This window comes from Dysidea avara, chromosome 11 (assembly GCF_963678975.1).
Source record: "Dysidea avara chromosome 11, odDysAvar1.4, whole genome shotgun sequence".
In the NCBI taxonomy this organism is placed as follows: domain Eukaryota; kingdom Metazoa; phylum Porifera; class Demospongiae; order Dictyoceratida; family Dysideidae; genus Dysidea; species Dysidea avara.
The window spans coordinates 18,848,268-18,875,845 of NC_089282.1; the positions used below are offsets into that span (position 1 = coordinate 18,848,268).

General features: G+C 37.8%; 3 protein-coding genes across 5 annotated transcripts; 1 reads left to right on the forward strand and 2 right to left on the reverse strand.

Annotated features, from left to right (window-relative positions):
* Nucleotides 1-329: 329 nt before the first annotated feature.
* Nucleotides 330-1,135, forward strand: LOC136237751 (uncharacterized). The gene is made up of 2 exons (XM_066027962.1): nt 330-794; nt 1,025-1,135. Exons 1-2 carry the CDS (start codon nt 330-332, stop codon nt 1,133-1,135), a joined length of 576 nt encoding a protein of 191 aa, XP_065884034.1.
* Nucleotides 1,136-3,344: 2,209 nt separating this feature from the next.
* Nucleotides 3,345-12,941, reverse strand: LOC136238534 (uncharacterized). 2 transcript variants are annotated; one of them, XM_066029082.1, is made up of 6 exons: nt 12,829-12,941; nt 10,234-10,524; nt 7,681-7,926; nt 4,863-5,591; nt 4,437-4,811; nt 3,345-3,881 (listed from the first exon to the last, which is right to left on the reverse strand). In XM_066029082.1, the coding sequence occupies exons 1-6, from the start codon at nt 12,866-12,868 to the stop codon at nt 3,424-3,426; spliced, it is 2,139 nt and encodes a 712-aa protein (XP_065885154.1). In that variant the 5' UTR covers nt 12,869-12,941; the 3' UTR covers nt 3,345-3,423. The 2 variants fall into 2 exon arrangements, with proteins under 2 accessions (XP_065885154.1, XP_065885155.1); XM_066029083.1 differs by lacking the exons at nt 10,234-10,524; nt 12,829-12,941 and adding an exon at nt 9,826-9,936.
* A 6,611-nt stretch (nt 12,942-19,552) lies between these two features.
* On the reverse strand, nt 19,553-27,260 carry LOC136238752 (uncharacterized). 2 transcript variants are annotated; one of them, XM_066029332.1, is made up of 3 exons: nt 26,052-27,260; nt 22,858-23,174; nt 19,553-20,164 (listed from the first exon to the last, which is right to left on the reverse strand). In XM_066029332.1, exons 2-3 carry the CDS (start codon nt 23,039-23,041, stop codon nt 19,671-19,673), a joined length of 678 nt encoding a protein of 225 aa, XP_065885404.1. In that variant the 5' UTR covers nt 23,042-23,174; nt 26,052-27,260; the 3' UTR covers nt 19,553-19,670. The 2 variants fall into 2 exon arrangements, with proteins under 2 accessions (XP_065885404.1, XP_065885403.1); XM_066029331.1 differs by having other exon boundaries at nt 22,858-23,148; nt 26,052-27,259.
* Between the last annotated feature and the right edge of the window lie 318 nt (nt 27,261-27,578).

A 27,578-nucleotide genomic window follows, 5' to 3' on the forward strand; every position in this document is an offset into this window, starting at 1 on the left:
ATGGGTCAGAACAAGATTGTACTTGGTAATAAAATTCATGATGTGACATGAACATCCTGACCCTGAAGAAAACCGTGCAACGGAATTACATGGCCTTGGTCATTTAGTACTGCCATTGCAAGCTACAGTGACAATAACACACTTGTAGCTAACAATCTCATTTCTAAATCCAAAACTAACATGAAAACAGCTGTCACTTTAGATGGTGACAAAATGACTGTTCCCTATCTTGTAGATATAATTGATACGGTATTGATGTCAACCAGATTCTACTTGGTGACGTTGGTGGCAAGTACTTAGGTCATCAGTGTCCAAAGGATTGGGGCAAAATGACACCATCTTGCTTCCCTTTTAGTTTCAGACATGGACTAGTTATCCGTGATAACTACATCTACCAGAATGGACGTGTTGGAATATCCTGGAGTGGAATGGGAGATGGGAAAACTGTCGGATCAGGTACTGTAGTTTACAACAATCACGTAGAGGTGGCAGCTGGTACTACATGTTGGTCCCATGATGGTAAGAAGAAAATGACAGGCCATGACACTAATGAAAACCGAGGATATAATCAAAAAGGATATGGCAGTAATGTTACTTTAAACTCAGGACATATCAATAGACAAAAAGCTGCCGATACTCCTTACATGACAGTCGATGGAGAGGGCATTCTTCAACAGTCTATGAATGGAAATGATGGCCTTCGTAACATGTGGTACAAGAATGATCTGTCTGGAGGCAGTACAGGTTATCTTGCCTTCTACAACCTGTACAATGTTGAATACAACCACCTCATAGTAAGTGAATGATACACTTATTTAAGTGCATGTGACTAGGTCTTGGTAGATGCATGGATCAAGCCTTTTATGGACACAGACATTTTAATTATACTTGTAGGTTGGTAATAGAAATGAGGATAACATTCCTGTTGTAGGCTTATGCATCATCCCAAATATTGTCAACTACTTGTAAATCCTGTGCTGAACTACAATCTACGTAGTTACAGATATACTTTTCCATTCCATAGGATAATGTTGCTGCAGCTGGTGAGTTTATCGGTGTAGTGACTGACTCAATGCACAACAATGTCAAGAACAATCTCTGCCAAGGAAATAAGCCAAAATGCAAAGGAATATAGCTAGCTAGTATAATATATGGCTAAACTGCTATGGACTACAAATGTGTCTTTGTATAGTATTGAACACTTAAGAACTAAATATATCTAAGCTGCTATAGGCATTGTACTTCTACTAGCTATATCATATATTTTGTACCATAGATATTATGTACTATGTAGAATAATGTCTATGATCTATATTGTCTTTTGTACATGTAAGCAGACAAGTTACAGTACAATAGCCATACCAGGTTTGAGCCATGCATTGATTTAGCTAGCTATGTACTGTTAGTTACACATATATAGGCCATTTTTTCTTCCTTTTGCATTGAGTCAGGAAGAAAAAGAGTCTGATGAATGCAGTATAATCTACTGAGCAGTTTTGCTCCGGTCACCCCCCTCCAGATTTTTGGGGACTCTTCTCCTGTGCAGTTTCTGATTAATTTGAAACACTTGCATTAATGATTGGCAGGATAATGCATGAATGGCAGGAATTGCATAACTTATAAAAAGTTGAAGCCATGCATCATGTCATGTTCCCTAGGGAAATTTTTGTATAATTATGTTTTCTGGGATTGAATCTGGTAATAATTTTCACCAAGAGTCATATTACACTGCTTATGCTTGTTTCTGCTGGCATAGTATCAGTATCTTGCTTCCCTTTTAGTTTCAGATGTGGACTACAGGGTGTAGTTATCTATGATAACTACATTTATATGAATGGACGTGTGTGGAGTATCCTGGAGTGGAATGGGAAGACTGTAGGATCAGGTAGTTTACAACAATCACGTAGAGGTGGCAGCTGGTACTACATGTTGGTCAAATGATGGTAAGAAAAAGATGACCAGACATGATACTAATGAAAATCAAGGATATGATCAAAAGGACATGACAACAATAATGTCACTTAAACACTGGAAATGTCAACCAACAAAAAGCTGCTGATAGCGATTACATGATGGTTGATTCTTCAGCAGACAGCTGCAGAAAATGGAAACGATGACCTTCGTAACTTGTGATACAAGAACAACCTGTATGGAGGTGCCACATTCTCTTCTACAAGTTGTACAATGTGGAGTACAACCACTTGATAGTAAGTACTAAGTATCTGTAACCATAGAATCTCATGCATGGTTTGTATAAACAGGGCTGTATAGCTAGACTTTTGTCTGGCTAGGTTCTTTAGATAAAAGGTGGAGTGAACCTTTTGTGTGGTGTGATGCAGGGTGCATACATGTGCAGCATGCTAAAGCTATGGGGGTCTGGCCAGGGTATGCCCCCCAAGAAATTTTTTGAAAATAGATACAAAAATGGCTGAATTTGGTTGACATTTTAGCCAGTAAAGCTTTTAAGTAGTAAAGCTTTTAGGTTGGACTTTTGCCACTAGAAATTTACTGAAATTGTGGACTTTTTTCCAAGAGGGGAGTTCATCAGAACCCCCCACCTACGGGCCTGATGTAGATCAATCAATCTAGGTGTGAAACAAACACATTAATTTGTTGTATCATTTCCAAATATGCTTCCATTACCAAGCCAACAAGTTATTACTTCAGTTTTCTGTAAGTGATGTTTGAAAAGAAAGATTTGAATCTAGATTTAATTCTGACTTCTTGCAATTATACAGGCTTTATATGTTTCTCACTGGTACCTATATAATGGCTATTTACAATTATGATTATATTCAGTTAGCAGGTAGGAGTTATCATGGTTTGTTGCAGTATGTTAATGTCCATTCAATAGGATAACACAGCTGCTGACAATCACATGATCGGCGCACTGACTGACTCAACACACAACAATGTCAAGAACAAGGAAATAAACCGAAGTGTACAGGAATGTAACTGCTACTGAGGCCGTTCTTTGTATGTGTGTGTGACTCATAGTTGTGACTTAACAGTTTAAAATGCTGGTGGAATATCTGAGTATGCACATGCATAAACCAGCCAACCTAAATCCCTTTATAGGCTTTACAGCACATAAATGGCTAGAAAGTTGAACCAAAATTTCCAGTATGTGCACATGATTACATTAAGGAGAAATTTACATGCAGCATGCTGAATGATTTGCAAAGAATAGCATCCCAATCAATAGCATAATGTTTGAGCTGTAACTGATTAATCACCTTTAGTGAAATACCTGAAAGCTGTGTTTATGATCGGCTATGCTCAACTAAAGGTTGGCTATCAAATCACTGTCGGCCCTAAAGCTTCACTCAACGAAAAAACACGCATTATAAATTGTACTTAAAATTGCATTAATGCATGCACCGTACACCAGCCCATATGTGTACCATTTGTTAAACTATGCTATTACAGGTCAAGCTTTCTTAATGCTTCTTGTGCTGCAAGCTTCTCAGCTTCCTCCATACTACAACCCACTGGTCCAATCACTGGCCCATACTGAGGTACATCCACAACTGATACAAATCCTCCATTAGCTGGTTGTGTGATGTACCGAGGTGAACATTTCTCCTTCAACATGGACTTGTAATGATGACCAGAACTCCCTCTACTAAATGGTTGTCTTAACTGCTGCTTAATATCACAAAGGGCTAATTTTGCAGCATCTTCCTCAGCTTCTTGTTTACTACTAAACCCTCTTCGACTGTTATATTGATAACGTCTTCCATTGATGGTATAGGACAAGGTGGACTTGAAGTTGTGACCATCCCAAGAATGATATTTGATTCCACCAACATTATATCTCTGAAATAGCTCATTAAGTTGGGATTTAGCTTTTCTTGTGGTATCACTTTCTGCTGCACTACCTATAAAATATAGATAAAATGATTTCCTGGAAAACTATGTAGGTGTCTGCTGTATTTCCAAATATAAGTGAAAACACATCCACCCTGTGTAGACATAAGGCTATTATGCTCATAAAATAGAGCATTATGTTTTTGAGCATACAGTGCTCAAAAAACACTTGTTATACACTTGTTATGTTCATGCGAAATACTCATTATTCCCAAAAGTATAGGCCAATAATGTCAGTTTATTACCAGGATATTTTAGTCTTCTATTATTTAGCTAGTTGCTATATTAGCATATTTTATTGCTATGTGACTGTTTTTTCACAATAATACATGACTGGAACAGTTTGCCCCATGATGTTTCATATCTGCCCATAACATAGTTATTTTTAAAATTTTTTGTGCAACCGCTATGCTGATTTTGTGTAGTGAGGTTGGTTTTTCCAGCATGATGTGTAATTCCCACATGTACTTATTATTTCCAAAATTATATTGGTGCAATTACCGCAACCCTACACCTGTGTGTATATCTACAAGCAAAACAATCAAATAAGTTGGAATATATCTTACTGGATTCTTGGTAGCTTTGAGCTCCATACAACTTAGTCAAAGCTGAGTATGCTATTTCTGCAGCACACTCCTCACACTCCTTCCGAAGTTTCTTAGTTAATGTTAATACAATCTTGCTATATTGATATGAGTACTGGATAACTTTTCCCTCAATCCTAATACACACTGTAGTGGTGATGATACCACATTCTAAATTACTAGAGTATTTTGGCAATGAAAACTTCTTTGATTGACAAAACTCATTCAGCAGACTCTTTGGTGATATAAAATACTGACCACTTGTTCTTGCACACTGTAACTTTGGTGATAAGTTACGGGCAGCAACACATGCGGGCTGAGTATCTGGTGGGGGTAGGAAACTCATTGGTGGCTTGCCTGTAATAATACAATATATACAACATACACTGTGCAGTGTTGTGCACTCACCTGACTCCTTCAACAAACAAATAATTGAGTTCAGTCTTCCAATTAGTTCTGGCTGCTGAAAAGAACCCATTTGTGCAGATTGTAGTTTGATAATCAGTTCTTTATTCACTTCTGTCAAAATATCATAGATGCTATTGAAAGATGTGACTAGTTTGTTGGTTAGAATGTTAGTCCAGACTCCACCTTTTTCCTCTTCAAATGCCTTGTACCCAGGAGTGGTAGCAAATGCTACTAACATGTCTCCAGTACTAGGAATCTTATGTTTCCACATCTCATCTCTACCACGAGAAATAAATCCCGAATCAATTTGTTCACCTCGACAAGTATCAAAGAAGAATAATCGTGGGATACCAACCAATGGGTCACTGCTAGCCTTTGGTGTTAGCACATCAACTATGCTACTGACTTCAATCTTTTTCTCATCCTCAGAACATACAAAGCCATCTCCTCCATGACCAGAAAAAGCAAACACAAATCTTTTATAAGACTTTAGTGATGAATTATGAGCCAGAGGATATAAAAACGACATAAGTTCCTCTTCTGATACATTTAGCTTTACAATTGTGAGGAACTCAAGATAGTCAAAGGCTTTCTTGAACATATCTGCATCTCTTAGTGAACCTCTTAGAGAGTGTAGTTTTCTCTTTGCAATTGGTAAAACATCTTCTCGTGTGTAACTATTTCCAATTATCACAGCAACACCTTTGTGTCTATCGGTCACTGGTATATCTGTAGAAGGAGATAGCACACACAGTAGAGGGGTATAGATGACATAGTTTATTAGTCACTATCCCGATAATCACAGCCTGGGATCCAGGATTTTTTCTGCATTCAACCATTAATTAACAACATAATTTCTCATGTTTCAATTAAGAGCCATTTAGTTGTCAATTAACGAGAAGTTAAGAATTATAGGATGTATATAGGCAATAGAATCAAAAGACGAATTTTGTGTCAAATATGATAATGACATAAGTTTGTCTTCTGGTAAGCCAATGTTTGCAATTATAAGAAACATGAAGATAGTCACTGAAGGGGCAACAACTTCTATCATCACTTTGTGTCTCCATGCTACATATTTTAGGTACTAAGACTATGTTGTTTGGTGTATTTTACAATCCATGGTAATTAAGTAATTATGTTGCTAAGCACTATAGCAAGAAAAGGAAAGAACATTAATTTTGTCTATATTGTTCGTTTATTTTCCATATGTCTTGAAAGCTAGTCCTCCAAGCTAACACCCCGTTCACACTATCCCGGGTTAGCAAAAATGTTTTCAACTCGGGTTATTGAACTCAGGTTGGCACTTGTTCACACTACTGCATCTGACACGAACTCAATAGTGCAAGCGCCGAATAATAATTAGCTAAGACAAGCACACGAACTTATGATTATTTAGGCGCTTAATAAAAAGGAACTAGAATTGTAGCAAGGAAGCGTAGAACCAGCTGAATTAAGTCGTACAATGTTAGAGACACCATGTTTAAGCTAGTGGATGCTCCTTTCTCCAGGATTATTAACACATCGTTCGAGCGTAATTGTCACAAAGTCTACTAGACTATGGTACGTCATAGCCATTTTGAAGAACAGTTTTAGAGCATAGAATATACTCGCTGTGTGGCCAACAGAAGCAAGTTATATTGTTAACCTAAGTTGGCCAGTTCGAAATGCGTTCACACTGTATGCTATCCCGAGCCAACTCTGGGCCAACCCGTGCCAGCCCACTTCTACTTGTCATGCCGTGCTGGACCCAGTTTGGCACGGCTCAATTGATTCACCCTGCAATTTGTTTTGAGCCATGCCATGCTCTACCCGGGTTAGAGGGTAGTGTGAACGGGATGTTATAATCGAGTTTATTCAAGTACAGCTAAGAAATACAGCAATAACTATTCTAGGAAACTTTTGAGTCTACAACACCATCCTTGGATCTGGTTCAATGGGTGGTCAATTTAATACATGTAAGTTCTAATATTGAATCACTCAGGAAATAAAGAAAGTAACAATGTGATTCTATTATACCTGTAGAAAAATTAAAGGTACAGCAAACCATAAAAGCAATTTATGCCAGTTTGAGGATGTCAAAATATACAAATTAAATAATATTTGGAACGCGATATGAAAAGAATAATTATGGTATTGAAAAAAAAAACCCAACTATTGCTCAATACCAGCCAAGAAATTATACTGATTCTAATAACAAGTGTTCATAATATTGTAGTGAGTCCCACTACTATATTATAAACTTCTGCACTTGTTAATTACAATTTATAGAATTACACCATAGCTATCACTTGGTTGCTATTCTGGTACAAAACCTTTAAAACCTAATTACATACATAGCATAAACAACGTACAGTGGAGAGTCAATTACCTGAGCTAATATAGGGGAAGGGTGTTTGTATAACAATTAACAAGTACATAAAACAAACACAGTAGTTTACTTATACTCTATATCTAATAGAGCATACATCAGTTGACAAAATACTCTAGTATACCATTCTGGTGTTTGGATAATTGACTCTCCATTATATTCAACACTCATTGTTTTAATCAAACTAAACTTCTTTCTCCTACTTTTCAAACATACTTAGTGCAGTTAATATAAACATCTTAGACCTTTATAAGGCCTTCTGGTATACAGGCTCTGCCTTTACCAGGTACTTTAATCATAATAATAAAACTTGGTAGTTATATCTTTATATGGTATCTGTTTAATACTAGCTATTATTAAATACCATGCACCTTTTAATTTCTACAGCTGAACTGTTTTGATTTGTGACTAGATTTTATATTGTGGTATTACATAAATGGTGACTACCTTTATCAAGCCAAATGTGTCCAACCTGATCAACAGAATTGATTTTTTCTTCATCAAATATAGATACCTTTTTACTGCTATCAGACGGAATGCCTTGTAGTTGATTGGTAAATGTAGCGACCAACATGTTACTTCTGTCTAATGCCTCTCCGATCTTAGTAGTCATTTTTGCAAGTTCCACTTCAATTTTATGTAAACTGTTAGTTGTGACTTCTCTGCAACTCTTAGATGAACCTGCTGATATAGCTATTGAACAATAAACATTGATATAAACAGATTGCTAAAGTGCTGCCAAGAATATGCATGGAAAAATACAATGACGCATCCTAGCCTTTTGACATAAATTATATGTGTGATTACACAACCAAATAATTATAGTGCTTGAAATAGGTATTACGAAGTCCTTTTGAGACATTCACGAGAAGTATGCACACTGTAGTGTTTGTTTCTTAGCTACGTAGGAAAGCCATACAAAGTGTTGGGTGTCTGAAAGAAAGGCTCTAGTAACCAATATTAATTCGCAAATTAGAAACCTTTACATTGTTATTGAGGAGTTGGGATTAAATGGGTTGAGCTTTCCTTTGAGAACACGAGGTATTTAAAATTAATGAAGCATGATTGCCTGTGATAAAGCCAACCTTGAGAAGACTACAGAACTATTATTTCAAATGTTACGAGCAATGATTGTTCAGAGAGATTGCGCACTAGACACTCTTGAAGCCAATGGATAGCTCTATAGCTTTGTGTCTTTGATGAAAATTTTGCTCACATGCATGTAGCTGTTACAACAGGGTTGCTGTATTTGGTGGATCACAGATCGACGGATCATGTGATGAACATATTCCACTGCTCATTGGAGATGTTTATAAGTATTGTGTCAGTGTTGTAGTATACTTGGTATAATAATTATTCTACTAATGATGACAAAACGTTGCACGACACTAATATGCCCGGGTACTGTTCCTGATTTACGGATTTAAGTACGGCCGTTTACAGTCATACGTATATAATTATGTTTTGCTAAATTAACATAAAAACAATACCAAACAAACAACAACAATTACAAGATTAAAGAAGTGAGTCCTGTTTCTGCCTGAACCAGCTCCACAGAGCTTGCTTTTTTGGTCTCACCTTACCAAACCAGACAATGTAGTGCCTCAGTTCATTTTGACCCCCTTTCCATAAGTCTGGACCCGCCCCTGCACATCTGATGGCAGAACATAACAAAGAGAAAGACAAGCAGCATCGAAGCCATCCCATCACAGCAGCATATAAAGGTTCAGACCATTTCTCACAGAGCAAGGAAGCCAAACATTTATAGAAAGCATAGGACTCATTGCCGTCCCTCCAGTTGCAAATAGTCCACTATCTGGCATTGCACATGTACATTGTTAATTCGTTAGCCATGGATAGGCAGGTGTTTGAGGAGACTATGGATTTTATTGACTTTTGAGTAAGTTAACTTGGCGAGCTGATTGGCTATTGACGATCTTCCTTATTGAAGCGAAGATTCTGAACAGGAAAACAGATCAATTCAGCAGTCTGATGGCCAGGGCACACTCTCCTCCCATGACAAAAGAAGGTAAATTATAGAACGATAGTAGGATTACAGCTGCAGCATGGGCCGGCTGTAATTAGTCTCACCTTCCCGACTAAATAACAAAAGAAAAATATTGACTGGGTTAGGCTTTAATACTTCAGTTTGTTCAAAGGTATAGTACGTTCGCGTTGAGCTGAATCTTCAAAAACATTTAATAACTCATGGATGCAATTACACACGATCTTGAAATTTGGCCCATTTGTAGTACTGCTTGACCCACTAAAAATATTTCAAAATCTTGTTGTTCAAATGCTTGACATAATATTCACGGTCAATCAAATTTTTCACAATACATTTCCTATGGAGAAGCCATATAAGTAGTGTCCATTACAGCCCTTTCCCGAACTCGTGATGGAGCCAAACCGTACGTGTCTGTTGTTGACACCTTTGCTGTTACCAATAATCGTCTGGTTGGCAGAAATGTTAACTCTGTTGAGAAAAAATCCACTTTTAATTTTTAGCTGTTTTTCAGGGTTCAGCTCAACGTGAACATACTATAGTAGACCTAAACTACAAATGTAATAATGTGATGTTGGCGGATTTACCTTCAATTGTTACAGTGACCACGTAGCTAGCTAAATCCAGGAACTGACACAATACTTATAAACATCTCCAATGAGCAGTGAAATATGTTCTTCACATGATCCGTCGATCCGCCAAATACAGCAAACCGTTACAACACCTACAATATTAAAATACACTTAAGTATCTGTGAATTATACATGTACCTATATGGTTGATTTTCCAATATGCAGTCACATTTAAAAAAATAAGTGTTCAGTTCTAGCAAAGAGTGTTTTGGTCAATGGTATGTGTTTTGTTAGAGTACAAGTGCAGTAGATTGAAGGAATGATGAAATGTTTTAAATAAAAACTTCATACATTAATTTGATGATGCAATATATGCACAGGTACCTGTGTATACGGTAAACAAACAGGTTAAGCTGGTCTTACATTTTTTCATAAACTCTTGCTCTATTTGGTTGGCTAAATGATTCAATTCAACATCTGGACTTCTAAGGGCTTCCAACAATTGGTTCCAGCTGGCATCTGGTGTTTTCTTTAACCACTTTTGAAGCATACGCTTACAACACTCTTTAACATCATTTTGGTTATCTTTTTCAATAATATCCAACATGTCTCCACTGGTTGGATCTAGTAGTTGTACACCAAGATCTCTCCACTTGACTGCAGCTCCTGGTACCACATGATTGTGTAGGTCTTTTAAGGAGGGACAGTCATCAGCTGTACAAAATGAGTAGCAAGTATGTCATGCATTTACCAATCTACAGTTAACAAAAAGGACTCTTCAAAAGCTGTTTATTGTGATTACCCTTCAAAACGTAGTACATACATGCAGTTACTATACAGTCTGTGCTAAAAGAAGGTTCAAATGATGCTGTGTCTTGTGGCACAATGTGCAAATGTTTTGATATGATGTGTTTTCATGCACCCACACGTTTGCCCCTGATGCATACCAAGTGTAAATCTGTCAAACGTCATTATTTGCCTCTGCAGTGTTCCAGCACAAACTCCATTTTCAGCAAGTTGCTACGGAATTTTAAAAATATATATATTTAACAGAATTTTCTACTGACTCACTGACTGACTGACTGATGCCTTCAGACAAGTGTACCACAATAACGGCTAAGGATACGGGCTTGATTTTTTCACTGTTCGACGTCGCTTCAGCCTGAGAGGTGCCTTTTGGCTAGTCTCGCGTGGCCAGACAGCTTTTTTCCGTGTACTGGGTTGGGAAAAAAGAGCATGGTGCAACTCCAATAGCTGTTTACTTCTGAGCTGTCCCCAGACTCTGGGGACACTAATTGAATAACATTGGCCGCAAAGGAGGCGCCATGATGTCAGTAAACCAATGATGATGTGGAAATATTCGTGCACTCCTGGTCCGGTTGTGAGTCTTGCTACATGATGAGATTGAACTTTCAAGACGCTATTAAAGAGACATCAGAGCAAATTAATATTCATTTAAAGGATAGACAGATGGAAGCCATCTCGAGCTTACTTACTGAAGTCATTGGCACCTCCTTTGCAGCCAATGTTATTCAATTAGCATCCCCAGTGTCTGGGGACAGCTCAGAAGTAAACAGCTATTGGAGTTGCACCAGACCCTTTTTTCCCCACCCAATACACAGAATACTACCTTTTGGCATACTGCAATATGTACAATGCATTCTTCATGGACTTACCAGTGTCCTCTTTTGTGTCCCATTCATCTTTGCTGACAGCAAAAAGTGTCGATTTGGCAGTAGTACGTGATGGCCTTCGTAACAGAAATCGTCCGTATTTTTCATAGTACGTGGCTACTTTGATTGCAGAGGTGCTTTTCAAACAGTTCTTGATTCATACTGCTGTGTAATGGGTTGAACATAGCTGACAACGAAGCATAATGGATACTTCACTTTTTAGATGATAAATGATATAGCTGGGGCGCATGGCATCATTTCAGATGCGGTATGCTTGGGTTCACCAGTCATAATGATTATTTACAAAAATGTTAACAAACAAGTAGTCTACACAAAAAATTTGGAATTTTCAACTAGAGTAGGGACCATAGCACATCGATAAAAAGTACTGAAACAAGTTGGAGTAGTGCGTGATATTAAATCACAGTAAAACAATAAGAAGTGTTATGTCCTTACTGTGCATTTCCATTATGGTATCTTGAGCACAGTAGGATATAACACTTCTTATAGTTTTATTATCATGCACTACTCCAGCTTGTTTCAGTACTTTTTATCGATGAGCTATGGTCCCTACTCTAGTTGAAAATTCCAATATTTTTTGTGCGCTTGTATGAAATATGACATTATTAAGTTTCTAGTTTCCCATACATTACTATGTGAGGGGGAAACAGTTATCCCTTCTGGACAATCACATAACTGTCCACTAGGCGTCGCCTGGGCCAGTGCAGATGAGTCTCATACTGATGGCATATGGCGGAGTCATAGGCCGCTGGGTTAATTGAGATGCGGAATCAAATGCATGCAAACTTCTTCAAGTGACTTGGAATGGACTTTGGTCGTGATTGGAATTTCAATCATGTGAGTGCCTATTTCATGCATTGGATTACTCTGTGCATTTACTGGGCAAGATATAGTCATATTGTTAGGTGTTTATAAGCCTTCTGTGCAAACCCTCCAGTGCCCAACTGGTAGACTTGATAAGAATAAGAATGAATAAGCATCGTATCCTTGCTGTTGGAGACTGTTACTTCACGCACCGATTCATCACTCATTCTGGTATTTGCAGTTCTAGGTGACTAACAAGCTCCATACTCCGTATGCAGACTGGAACATTTTGTTGTGAAAATACAATGAAGTGGGTTGTGACATTTATAAACGCTACAGCAAAAAATCACGTGATCGTAGACTTGGCTGCCACGCTGGTGTTATTCAAGTTTCACCTCGAGTTACACCTAACCATGCGAACATATGACAATAGTTAGGTACCGGTTGGAGGATATACATTTCGCGTATCGTGTTGCGAGCCTTAAACCATAATATTCGCGTACGCCTATGCCTCACTAACCTGTTATGTTGACTTCCCTCAATGGATATCTCGCTGCCATTATTCATCAGCTCAACATGATGGCTCTAATTTAAATAGAATCCATAATCAACGGCACCGCTCCTCAATTAGACGATTCTAATCTAATCGAAGGGACGGCTGCGCAACAGCTAAGAAGTAAACTAAAAATTTGGACTTTTTGCTGAAGTTGTGGACCTTTTTTCCAAGGGGGCAGTTCATCAGAACCCTCCACCCCCTGCCTACGGGCCTGATGTAGATCAATCAAGCTACATGTGCAGGGGAGGCTTCCTCCCCCCCTTCATATTTAGGCTTTACTTGATCAATATGCTGAGTATTATAATGAAATTTTGTCTTAGCATAATTATATGATCACTAATAATACAAATAACCTTATAAACATCTTTCCAAGGTATTATCAGTGGATTTATGCTAAAGTTTATGCAACAAGGACCTGGATCAGCATTGGAGGTGTACAAGATCAAGATACTCTAATAGAGCAGTCAGCTAACTACTCTAATAGAACATTCAATGGAAACATGTAGTTGGTTCTGTTATGGAATTTTTCAACTGCACCTATGCATACAATGAAGTGCATTGGTCTGTTTAAAGGGCTTCATTCATCTACTTGTGTAGTTAATATGTATGGCAATACTTAATTCAGGTACACAATTTCCATTGAAAATGCTCTCAGATTCAATCTTGTATTGTTCAAATTTCAAAATTCTCCACTTTCAACATTATTATTCTAACATGCACCTATTCAGTGTTATGCAATTGTGAGAGGGGTGCATCATGTACTTGGTTGTCTGTACCTACCCAAGCTTTTCCATTAGCAAAATGCTCCAGAGAGCCATACCTATAACCTAAAGGCAGTATATAAAATATCTACAGGCAGAAAATATTATAAATTTTATGTGGAAATATCTCCAAATTGCAGTATTTTAGCATCTATTTTTCAAAATTTTCCTGGGGGGGAATGCCCCCAGACCCCCCTAGTTTCAGCATGGGAAGAGTGTGCTTTGCACACTTCTACCCAAGAGATTAGTACCTCGAGTTAGCCCCCCTTTTATAAATCCTAGATCCGCCCCTGATGTGAAAGAAGTAGAAAGAAGCACATTTTCCTGCAAATATGCTTTACATTACCAATTGAGCTAACAAGTTGTTGCTTCAGTTTTCTGTAAGTGATGTTTGAAAAGATTTGAATCTTACATTTATTGTTAATATTATGGCAGGGGCGGATCTAGGGGTGGGCTTTGGGGGCTGAAGCCCCCCCTTCACTTTTAGGCTTTATCAATATGCTGAGGATTATAATGAAATTTTGTCTTAGCATAATTATATGATCACTAATAATACAAATACTCATAAACCCACCTTATAAACATCTTTCCAAGGTATTATCAGTGGATTTATGCTAAAGTTTATGCAACAAGGACCCGGATCAGCATTGGAGGTGTACAAGATCGAGATACTCTAATAGAGCAGTCACCTAACTACCCTAATAGAACATTCAGTGTAAGCATATATAAAAGTCTGTTCTGTTATAGAATTTTTCCAAATCTGCCTGCGCCTATAGTCTACATACAATGAAGTGCATTGGTCTGTTTAAAAGGCTTGTTCATCTATTTGTGTAGTTATTACCAGTGCTGGTATACTTAATTCAGGCACACAATTTCCATTGAAAATGCTCTCAGATTCAATCTTTCAAATTTCAAAATTTTCCAGTTTCAACGTTATTATTCTACCATGCATGCAATTGTGAGAAGGTGCATCATGTGCTTGATTGTCTGAATCTACCCAAACCTTTCCATCAGCAAATACTACAGAAAGCCATATATCTAAAGGCAGTATATAAAATATCTACAGGCAGAAATATGTATTTTTTGTGGAAATGTCTCTATTTTAGCATCTATTTCAAACAGTTCCAGCATGCTTTGCATGCTGGGACACTTCCACCCAAGAGATTAGTACCTTGAGTTAGCCCCCCCCCCCTTTTATAAATCCTATACCTGTATAGCAGATTTGATTCTGACTTCCTGCAATTGTATAGGCTTTATAGTCTTCTCACTGTACTAACTATCTATGTGATAAAACTTGTATATACTGTAGCAGGTAGGAGTTATTATAGGATAACACAACTGCTGCCAATCACAAGATCGGTGTAGTGACTGACTCAGAGTCAATTCACAACAATGTCAAACTGCCAAGGAAATTAACCGAAGTGTGTATACAGTAATTATGATGTTTTTTTTTACTGAGACTTTAGCTGCTCTTTGTATATGTGACTCATAATTGTGACTTTACAGCTTAAAACTGCTAGCAAGATGCTGCTAGGCATTGATAATTTTAGATATAAGAAAATTGCACTGTGTTACAAAGCTATGAATTTCTTCACATATTCTGTATGCAATGCCACGACACCTGTTGAGCAACAAATTTGACTAGTATTTGATAGCTGAAATAGCTAAAATGTTTACTCCTTGGTATAAAGTGAATATACACAGGGAGGGGCATGCCATGTAATTGGTATGTACTCATCCAAACAAATTATGCGAATGATATTTCTATTAGAGTATTCCAATGTCAGCAAAGTCTTAAGTGATATAAAAGCTACTGTGTGGAATGCCTATTCCATCATTTCTAATAAATCAGTTGTCTATATTGATGTATTGGCAATGCTGAAATAAGGAATGGGTGTGATATCCGAATATGCACTAGAGATGCAACAATATATCGATATATCACATATCGTATAATTTTAAGACAATATCGCTGTATCGATACAAAGTCAAACTGTATCAATATATTGCGTATCGTGATATATCGACATATGGTGGCTTGTTAACATGGCTGACAATCAAATTATTGTACATTGAGTAGTATGTAATGCTTCTCAAAGAAAAATTAGCTCACTTGTTTCTCTTAAAAAAACAACATTAAAAAACAACATAGACCATTGCCTAGACTCCACTTTGTATCGCGCAATATATCGATACGTCTTCACAGTGTACCGTTGCATCTCTAATATGCACATGAACCAGACATCCCAAATCCCTTCAGGCATTTCAGTACATAAATGGCTAGAAAGTTGAACCAAAATTTCCTGTATGTGCACATGATTACATTAAGGAGAAATTTACATGCAGCATGCTGAATGATTTGCAAAAAATATAGTGCCTCTATCAATAGCATAATGTCATGTGCAGTGTTCAAGCAGTAGCTGATTTAAAGGGAATATCTGAATGCTGTGTTCATGATTGGCTATTAAATTAATGTTGGTCCTAAAGATCTCACCAACAAAGCACAGTATTAAATCGTAGATAAAAACTACTTGTAAAATTGCTAAATGGCAATTTGTATGAACACATGCAATGCAGCCCATTTTTGTCCCATAGTATATACAATTACAGGTCAAGTTTCTTAATGCTTCTTGTACTGCAAGTTGTTTGGCTTCATTCATACTATATTCCACTACTCTCCTCACTGGTCCATACTATAAGTTACATCAACAAATGATACAACTCCTCCATTAGCTGGTTCTGTGGTGTCACAAGAAATAAATCCTGGATCAATTTTGTTCACCTCAAAAGATATCACAGAAGAATTGTGGAATACCAACTAGCGGGTCACTGACCAGAGAAAGTAAACATAATTTTTTTCTGTGAGCCTATCAAAGAATGTAAAAATGACATGACACGAGTTCCTCTTCTGTTATATTGAGTTTTACAATTGTGAGGAAATCAAGATAATCAAAGACTTTCTTCAACATAATTATCTACATTTCTCATTAAATGTGCAGTTTTCTTTTTGCAAATGGTAAAACATCTTCTCATGTGTACTATTTCCAATTATCACAGCAACACCTTTGTGTCTATCGGTCACTTGTATTATTATTAGTAACACTTTACAGTGACCTGCACTGAAGGTCTGACAGCAACATGTGCTGCAGCCTTAGGATTACCTAACCTAATTTCAAGGACTTAGACTTATTGACTTGACTTGGTGACTTGACTTAATAACAGAAAAATGTGTAACAGAAAAGGGGCCAAAATAAGGAAAAAAAATCCCTCCAACCCCAGGATTCGAACTGCAGGTCACCCAATGTCTAGTCAGGGCCACACTCAGTCTTCCTCCAGGAGGGATGGATTTTTCCTAAAGGATTTATTAGTAACACTTACTTTGTATCTCTGTAGAAGGAGAATAGGTACAGATAGCAAACACAGTACAGGGATACAGATGTCATACGTAGATGGCATAGTTTATTAGTCACTATCCCATTAGGTACCAGCAAGAAGGCTGTGTAGCTGGGAGATAAAAACTTCATACTAAAACTAGCTCTCTTGAATGCAGAAACTAGCTCTCTTGAATGCAGAAAAAGTCCCAGACTGGGTGGTAACTTGATCCGCAGACAGCTTGCAGTCTAGGCAAGTGTCTAGAACCACACAGCCTGCGATCCAGGATTACTTCTGCATTCAATCAGTACTGAAAACTTCATGGTTTTGTTAAGGACTTAATTAGGACACCTGCATGGTATTATAGCCTGTTTAAAGATGTTCTATTAAGTATGTATATGAAAAGTTGCAGAAAGGAGAAAAAATCCACGACTGGACCCAATCCTGCAGCCATCTGATTTAATTAACTGAAAGGGTTGAAAAGTTAAGAATTAATTGAGGAGTGAATTTTGAGCAATACATAAGTCAGTTTCTCTTTAGACAAGCTTTACAATAATTACTGTAAGAAACTTGAAAATAGTCAAAGGCTTCTATCAACAAATTGTATATCCATGCTATAATAGTCAAATAGAATCTGAATAACAACACTATTGTAACTCTGTGTTTCAAATTCATCATTGTGCCTGTAGATCAAAACAAGTCCCAAAGCCAGTTTATAGCTGGCTTTGGGGTATTTAAGAGAAAGGCCTTCAAAAGGTTGGGTGAAAATAAGTCATGAGATCAAAGGTGGCGGCCAAGATATGGCTGCAATGATGCTACTGCCAATCAATTTTAATAATGGCATATGGTGTATTATTAAAATTGATTGGAATTAACATCATTACAGCCATTTCTTGGCTGCCACCTTAACTTTTTCTCCCAGGCCACACCCTGTTTTACAGTTTAGCTGTTTTTGCATGGATTATATCTATTTCTTGGCTGCCATTCTGGAACAAAACTTTTAACCACAAATATTACACAAACAACATCAGAAACTATTAGCAGAAATGTCCAAACGTGCACCATCTTCAACATTTGTTGAGGCCAGAGGAAATTGCTCTCTTGTGATAGGCTGGAGATGAGGTTCCGCTTGTATCTCATGGCCCACCTCAGTCAGAAGACTAGCAGTCAAGTCACGGATTTCATTGTTTCTTATTGAAGGAAAGCCCCTTTTAGGACAAAAGAAAGAATGTTCGATGATAAATTTAGCACTACAAGAGCAATGCTGGGGAACCCTGGCAGACGGGATCCATATCTAAGTGCAACGGCATTGGCATTTGGATAAATTGTACTCAACGTTGATTAATTTGATCAAACAAAACTTGGCAGTCATTTTAATCCCCATACCTTTATAATATTATAACATGTTTAACACTATAGCCAGTATTAAAATAATACTTTGCTAGTTTTGCAAAATTATAATATTATGAATGGCAATTACCTTTATCAAGCTAAATGTGTCCAACCTGATCAATAGGATCGAAATTTTCTTTACCAAATATGTATGGGTACCTTTTTACTACTTTGAGATGAAATGCCTTGTAGTTGCTTGTTAAATGTAGCTGGCAACCAAATGCCTCTTCAATCTCAGTAGTTTAACAATGAAGAAATTATTGTCCACAATTAAATCTTAGATGAAACAGTTGATGTAACTACTGAAAAATATATATGATGGCTAAAGTGTTATGTATGGAAAATTACAATGTGTAATGAGAGATATGTATACCAGGTAATGAATGCAATACATGTATATAGCTGTATTTATCTTAGGTATGCCAACTCAACAAGTGTTGCTTATGCACAATATTCAACAAATTCTTGCAAGTATTTTGCAAAGGGAGTTTTTTTTCATTGACTTTATTTTTTACCAATTTGATAATGATTGTGGCCAGCCAAGCAAAAACCCCATCATGTGCACATTTTTAAAATAATTATATAGAAGCTGCAGTTTGAAGCTTGGGAGTAGCTGTGGTTCCCCAATGGCTTGTAGCATGCACACCACAAAGTAGTGCTGTTTATAAGCTATCTAAACATACTGTATACATAAACCAGACATCCCAGACCTCTGCATCATTCACTTTATGCCTTACACTAAATACCTAGGAAGTTCAACCAGCATTTTTGGCACTTGAACAGCTATATGATTAAAGTACAGAAAATCTACATGCACCTTCTTGCACACTGGATAATGTGCAAAGAATAGCTCTGTTAGTGCTAAAGTGGACACGCCCATAGGGGTCCCGTTTCTGGGATAACCGGATCCTTCCCGGACTAGTGCGTGTTTGTTATGTAATAGCGTAAAGTGTTCTATCAACAGTAAAGACCAGCCATGGTGTTATCTGCAGTGTTCCAGCTACGTATATGACTGATTAAATGAATATCTGAAACTTAATTTTCTGTTCATAAACAAGTTGTGTTTTATGATGGGCTCTGGGTTCAGCTATCCATATTGCATGTGGTTGGCTATCACATCATTCATTATTGATCCTATAAAGCCCAGCCCCACTCAACAACAGTGAAATCACAGTATTCACTTGCAAATTACAAATACTCATCAAATTTCAAAGTGGCATGAACACATGCACAATACTTAGATTACAACAGCTGTTTGTGTCTCAGAGGTAAATTATACAATTACAAGCCAAGCTTTCTTATTGCTTCTTTTGCTGCAAGCTGCTCTGCTACCTTTATATTACTCCCCACTGTTCCCTTCACTGGCCCATACCGAGGTACATTCACAACTGATACAAATCCTCCATCGGCTGGTTTTGTGGTGTACTGAGGTGGTGATAGTTGTTGGATATCACAATACTTCTCCTTCAACATTGACTTGTAATGGTGACCAGGACTGCCTATACTAACTGGTTGTCTTAGCTGCTGTTCAAAATTATGAAATGCTTGTTGTGCAGCGTCTTCCTCTGCTTCTTGCTTTCTACCAAACCTTCCTCGACTATGATATTGATAATGTCTTTCATTGAAGGTATAGGACAAGGTGGACTTGAAGTTGTGGTTATCACCACTGCCCTCATCCCGTGAATCATATTTGACATCACTGACATTTTTTTTTAGAAACAGCTCATTGAGTTGGGACTTAGCCTTTCTAGCTGAGCCACCTACTGGTGTATTACCTGCAATTAAGACATGAGTAGTGTTTTGTGATCTGCATTATCAAGATACACAGTAGTGTGTCGTGCAGTCCAAGAAGCCAGTGTGCCACACTGGGTATATTAACAGGGAGAATTATTTTCACACATATGTAGCTCCATGATCCTTAACCAATCGGAACCAATAATGTGCTGTAGAAATGTCCGGGAATCCAGATACCAAATTGCCTCAGCCATTTCTGAGATATGAGGAGTCAAAGTTTCAATTTTTTTTCGTCACTTTTCTTCTAATTTTTGCACAATTTGCAAAATTTTCCATAAAACACAAATGCATACTCTAATCAAGCTGAAATTTGGCACACTTAAGGGATTATTAAAGCAAATCTCATTATCCATTTTGGTGGAAATCCAATCAAGATCCACAGAGTTATGACTAATTATTCATGTCAAACTTCTGTCATGCCTACAGGGTAAACCGCTTTGAGAAATCAGTTGAAAATTGGTCTGTAGTTAAATTAACCATTGTAGGAATGCCTTTTGTCAAGATTAAGATTACAAAGATACAACGCAAAAACCAACAGTGTGTAACAATCACAAGATTGAGGTTTAAAATAAAAAAAATGTTTAGTTACCATGCCTACTAGGTAATTAATCATCATAGTATAACCTTTCGGTGGCTTAGAAGAATTCATAATAAAAAACAACTGTGAAAACCAACTACGTGTAACAAATGCTTGATCAAGGTACTCTAATAGTGCAGTCACCTTATTAGAACATTTGATAAGTAAAGTAATTCATCCTGTAGAGAGTTCAATACAATCAGGTGACCATGTAGAGAGTTCAGATACAAGAAAGCTACAAAAAAGTCAGCCTGTAGAGAGTTTAGCTACATAGAGTGTTAGGAGTTCAGCTACAAACAAAGGTTCCTGTAGAAAGTACAGTTACAAAAAGTCACCCGTAGAGAGTTCAATTTCATTACAAGTCACCATGTAGAGAGTTCGGCTATACAAAACAAGGCATGGTTTAGCTTCAAACGAGTCACCCTGTACAGACAACAAGTCAACCTAGAAAGGTCAGCTAACAACAAGCCACCCTGTAGAGAGTTCAGCTACAAAAATTCAACTTGTAGAGTTTACAAGTCACCTCATATAGAGATCAGCTACAATCAAGTCACCATGTGGAGAGTACAGCCACAAATAAGTCACCCTGTAAAGAGTTCAGCTACACTGTAGAGAGTTGCAAAATATATGTATGCATGTAGGTACTATGTACATACAAAAAATGTTTTTAAAATACAAATACAATCAAATGCACATAATGTTTAAATTCTTTATCTTCTTCATGTAAGAAATGGCTGCAAAACACCATTGCAGCCATTTCTTGACCACCACCTTTGATTTCGCATCTTTTTTCACCCTGGATTTTTTTGAGGCTGCACCCTTTATCATAGCTTGGCTGTTTTCACTTTGCTAGAGAGCACAGTAGACTGCGGTTTTCCAAGTCCTTTCAATGCAAAGCGTCACGCGCTAATATTGTGTCAGTATGCGCAGTTCTTTAAATGTACGTAACTACACCTGTAATGTTCTGTGGTTGTTGAGTAGTACGTATGCGTAAAGTCCTGTGAGTCAGTAGTTGTCACTGAAAATCTGCTGTTGAACAACTGCGCACGCACATGCTTGTATAACGCATGACATATTACATTGCAAGAACTTGGAAAACCGCAGTATAGCTTGCTTTAGATTACAAGGCACCACTGGTGTGGCCACAAATGGAACACATACGTACATAGTTGCTTCTTACAGTTTTGATTAGTAATTACCTGTATAGAGCAAATATGTGACACAAAAAATTTCAACGAATTGGATGATCAAGCATTTTGAAGATTAAAATTTTGAATGCTTCAATACTGTATAGGATAATACACTAAAACGTTGCAAGGGAATTGTTTTTGATGATTTGCAATACAAATCGTCAAATTCTTCAAGAAGTTTCTCCCGGTTAAACTTTTGCACTATGCAGTACTTTGAACATGGATATTATAATTTAGAATTTTGTTTGGTTTAGGCTATAGCATTCCAAATGCAATATATTTTACTTAATACTAGCTATACGTAGTCCATGCTATATGAGCAAGAAGTTTCATGTTAAAGCAGCCTGAATGAGCTAGAGACTGTCATGCTGTATAAACTTTTTACATGAGTATAAGCTTCTCTCTGATCATTTTGAGCTTCAAATACTAGTGAAACATGTTTCACCTAGCAAACATTGATATTAATGGGCTCTCTAGAGGACATACCTTCAACTATTTATTATTCTGTTACCCCTTAGATATCTGCAGTGTAGCCTTTTGTTACCAAAATGTCCATACAGTAAAGCAACTTTGAGGCTTTGTATAGAAACTTAGCATATCTAAGAAAAGACGATATAATATAAGGCAGCTGAGATTTCATTTTGAGGTTAAGTCTATAGTTGCTTTATAACTCCATGCACATACAGTAACACATTTAACCTTGTGAATAGTGCTAAAGATAACTGAATCAATAGATTTGTAGGCTACCTAAGATAGTTCAAACAAGAATTGAAAGCAGCCATAGGTTATGATTCTGAAGCAGTTGTATCAGATACAAATTTGTATGGAAGTTTACTTGGCATATAGAAAATGAGCAATACAATGTCATAGTTATGGTAAACAAACATCTCTCTAAATTTTGTCTCACATTTCTCCTTTACTTTTTGCCCAATTTGATTGGCCAAATAGTTCAATTCAACAGATGGACTTCTAAGGGCTTTCAACACATGATTCCAGCTGGCATGAGGTGTTTTATCCAACCACCTTTGAAGCATTCGCGCACAACATCCTTTAGTATCATTTGGGTGATCTTTTTCAATGATATCCAACATGGTTCCACTGGTTGGATCTAGTAATTGTATACCAAGATATCTCCATTTGACTGCAGCTCCTGGTACCACATGATTGTTTAGGTCTTTTACAGAGGGACGGTCATCAGCTGTACAAAATGAGTATTAAGTATCTCTAAAGAATGGATACCTTTTTGTTGAAAATTTTGTTGACAATATGTGACTGGGTCTGGGAAAACTGGTCTTATCGCCCATGAGAGCATATTTGATTTTCATCAAGAACACAAAGCTACATGAATAACCTATCAAATCTCACAATCAAAATCAGCCAAACTTGAGTGATCTGCTTTTGCTGGCTGCTTTTCCCAACATGAGCATAATGGCAATCCATGTGGTTGCCAGCCTGGGGATGGCTATATGTGGCTGCACAACTCCGTGGTGTTGAATAATGACCTGTGCTGTAAATGTCCTTTCATCATAGCCAGTTTTGAGACCTAAATAGCCCATTGCTTGGCCCTACACCTCCCTCTTTAGTTTTACACACAGCCTCTTGCCCTCCTTTTGGCCCCCAATCACCCACCCCTTTGGAACTCACCCGATACAGTGAACATCGAGTTAAAACTATCTAAAATGGTGGGAAGCTTAGCTGTTGGCTACTTGTACAGTGAATATGCTGTTGATGTAAAACATGTAAAAATTTGGTACATGTAGCTATAACTCCTGGCAAGCTACAACACACTGAATACTTGAAACTGGTGACATTTCTCTATACTTTTAAATAGGCGATAAGACCGGTTTTCCCAGACTGGGTCATATAACATGTTATAACCCGAGAAAAAGAGGATTCAAATGATATATTACATTATAGTACAATATGCAAGAGGTTTTGAGGTGAGCTTCCACTCCCACATCTACCCCATACACACAAAAACCATAAACAACTGCAGGCTCCTGCAGTATTAGAAAGTCCCATGACCTAACCCATCAATAGCCTCCAACAAAGTTCTTGCAAATTTAAAATAATCTTGTTAAACTAAGTAGTATACACGTACTTGCATGATCTAGCAATCCATTCTTGCACATTGTAACTTGAAGTTTTTTTTGGAAGTACATGTATATTGAAGCAAAAAAGCTATTGAACTACAAACAGCAGTAAGTTTACACAAAAATTCTAATGGAGCCATTTGAGTGTGTATAATAAATTATAACACAACCATCAATGTTATGCCTCATCTACACCAGGTTGAGAACAATCAGAAAATGGTAGAAAAATGTATTGGCTATGCATAAGTTCAGGCTCCTACAGCTGACAGGAGTTATGCCAATGGTTGGTAAACGTATAGTGCAGGACTTTAATGTTGGCCTGTAGACAAAGCTTGCACACTCAGTGACTTGCCAATTCAACTATCCAGCCAAGCACCACTTCATGCTAAGTACAGTGCTCCAACATTACGTACACACCCTCAGGGATACAAATTCTCGGACATAAACTGTAAGTTACCTGTGCCAGAGTTGGAGTTATTACAGTAAAATAATGTAACTTGTTACTTGTACATATTACTCATTACTTCTGTAATATTTCCCTCAGAGTAATGTGTAATATATAACTCAGTGCTTTGTCTAGGAGAAATAAGCAGCTGTAGCGTGTCACATGTATTATGTTTGTCTACATTTGTTTGTTACAGGCTATAAAGTAAGTCCAACCTTATATCTACAAGCTACCAGCCTACAACTATGAATGAGACAAGTGTTTCTCTGGTTAGTTCAGTCAAAAAAACATAGTATATATCTTGGCCTTAAAGGCACTCCCCATACACTATCACTCTTTGCTCATGCCTGCAATGCTGTCTCAAGTGCTGTCTGGATCCAAAATATGGTGTTGAATATACTTTAAAGAAGTAATGCATTACAGTTTCTGGATGTAAGATTCTTACTCTGTCACGTACACATTATATTACTCGTTATTGCAAAAGTAATATTATTACGTACCCCCAACTCTGTGCCCTAACCCACCCACCACATGAGTGACAAATTTCTTACAATTCTCCACCTGCTGTCTAATCTAATGGGTAGGTATGGCATAATGTTGATAGGTACAATAATATAAAAACTACTTAAATGTCTTACACCCCTAGATCAGAGAAGTAATGCTCCTAGTAACGTAGTTCTCTATAACAATGAAAAGCCTATTGCGGTCCCGCACCCCACCCCAGATATCTCTGATGTATAGCCTACTGAAAGTGCATGGATATTGCTGTCATTGACAAAAATTGATAATAAATTCCTTCCCCAGGAAAGTGTACATGCCAATGTCAGTTTGATAGATATGATTTTAAATAGAGATGTAACCCACTACCCATGCCAGTTCCGGTAGCGTAGTCCGAGACTCAGTTTCCACTGGTAGCTAGCTAGTAGCTAAAGTAGATAACAACTAAACAATTCACCAGTAGTTATCATTTCTACTAGTGAATTAGCTATAAAAAAGGCTTTGCTACACTTGGACTGATCCTCCATGCACTTTTTACTGCCGGAAGTAAGGCCCCTATTTGGTGATTGTTAGTTTCTCATCCACCGCCCGCATCCTTCTTAAGCTACCGCATGGTAAGCCATTATTTACTCTGTGCATGCTCAGAAGAACACGTGATACCAAACTGTTATAATTTTTTGTTGATGAACGGTACAATGTACTATATATCGCCAGGAGAACTGTTGCTTTCCTTAGCAAATTGCTGCAGTGCCAGTTGCAATCGTGTTCTATCGACTTTATCAAAGCAGGCTTTCAGTTGATCGTCGAAAAACAGTTGGCGATCACGAAAAGTAGAATCAGCTGGTGAAGGAAATGTTTGCAGTAAGAAAGAAAGACAATTTGGACAAGGTCTACACATCTGTGTGTTAATATTATAAAATAATGGCATAATGGTAATACCCTCCCGCCCGCATCATTAGAAAGGCTGGATGAGAAAGGCTAATAATCACCAAATAGGGGCCTAACTGAAGGTACAAAAGTATCAACAGGAGATGTTATCATATTGTAATATCTCGCTATCGTTACCTGTAGCTGTAATAATGTTTCTCGATGAATCTCTCACTGCCATATAATATTCATCAGTCCATTCAACCGATTCACTTGTGATTCAGGGAAGGCTTTAATACTTGAAGAGTCCATACTAATGCCAATCACATGAGCGAGGCAATAAGGTAGGGGCGGGCGTTTCAGGACAAAGTTTGCACATGTATTAAAAATTTGTTCAATTCTCCTCGAGAGAAAAACGGATTCTAAAATGCTTAGTGCCTAATTGCAGCTAATGAACTAGGCTATCGGTGGTATAAATTGTGGATGGTAAAGTATAGGGTGCTAGGAGAAAGAGCAGTTTAAATTTGCAGTTTGAGAAAATGCCAAAAATTTATGTGGCTGGGGTTTCCGGACACCACTTAAAAAAGGCGTACCTGCCATTGTTATGGGAAATGTTGCACTCTATTGAGTGTCATGGCCCAGCAGAGACTCAAAGCATTCTATTTGTCGGGTTACTTTGTTGGTGACAGCGATTTTTAAGAAGCAGAACTGCTACCAGCCTTGCTCGGACCATGCAAGTGTCTTGCAGCGCTTTCGAAGATGCGACATTTGATCTACTGTCCGGAAATCTGTATCAGTCCTTGCCTTAACACTGAAACAGCATAGTTAAGTAGTGTGGCCCCGCGGATCCTTGCTTGGGGCTTCTCCGGGATGCTGGTTGTGTTGATTGCGCGTGCCAGTTAACACGTCGCAGGTAATGGGCTTGGATTCCAGTTGTACTATCTCTAAATCATATATCCGTTCACTGAGTAGTGTGACTGATCATTTGTGATGCCTATGGTGGCTTAGAATTACAAATGGTGCCCTCAATCTCTAGTCTCGCGTGGCCAGACCGCTTTTTTCCGTATATTGGGTGGGGAAAAAAGGGTCTGGTGCAACTCCAATAGCTGTTTACTTCTGAGCCGTCCCCACATTCCGGGGACGCTAATTGAATAACATTGGTCACAAAGGAGGTGCCATGACGTCAGTAAGTTAACTAGAGATCTGTTTATCCTTTAAACGAATCTTAATTTGCTCCGATGTCTCTTTTATAGCGTCTTGAAAGTTAATCCTCATCGTGTAACAAGACTCACAACCGGAGCAGGAGTGTAGGAATACTTCATAGTTTTACTGACGTCATGGCACCTCCTTTGTGACCAATGTTATTCAATTAGCGTCCCCGGAATGTGGGGACGGCTCAGAAGTAAACAGCTATTGGAGTTGCACCAGACCCTTTTTTCCCCACCCAATATACGGAAAAAAGCGGTCTGGCCACGCGAGACTACTCAATCTCCTGGTAACATGCGTAGTGAAAGTTTTTACACAAAAATATTTTACACGCGCAAGCAAATTGTGATGTATCTCGGTAATCTTTAAAGCTATCGAAACAAAACTGTAGTATTTTATAGTACACAAGTAGGGTACTTAGGTGCATAAACCATAGCCTGATCGGTTTCTATTCCATCCTTCAGTAGCGGATTAAAAGTGAAGTGTCCGGAATACCCAGCTGTCCGGAAACCCCCTTAC

Coding starts and splice junctions, on each gene's coding strand:
- LOC136238752 (XM_066029331.1), bottom strand. CDS start 26,094: ATGGCAGTGAGAGATTCATCGAGAAACATTATTACAGCTACAG. Junction 23,149..26,051: donor AAACATTATTACAGCTACAG/GTAACGATAGCG, acceptor CATTTTGTACAG/CTGATGACCGTCCCTCTGTA. Junction 20,165..22,857: donor GCAAAAAGTAAAGGAGAAAT/GTGAGACAAAAT, acceptor TCTTAATTGCAG/GTAATACACCAGTAGGTGGC.
- LOC136238534 (XM_066029082.1), bottom strand. CDS start 12,868: ATGGCAGCGAGATATCCATTGAGGGAAGTCAACATAACAG. Junction 5,592..7,680: donor ACACATTTGGCTTGATAAAG/GTAGTCACCATT, acceptor CTCCTTCTACAG/ATATACCAGTGACCGATAGA. Junction 3,882..4,436: donor TCAAAGCTACCAAGAATCCA/GTAAGATATATT, acceptor TATATTTTATAG/GTAGTGCAGCAGAAAGTGAT.
- LOC136237751 (XM_066027962.1), top strand. CDS start 330: ATGACACCATCTTGCTTCCCTTTTAGTTTCAGACATGGACTAGTTATC. Junction 795..1,024: donor TTGAATACAACCACCTCATA/GTAAGTGAATGA, acceptor TCCATTCCATAG/GATAATGTTGCTGCAGCTGG.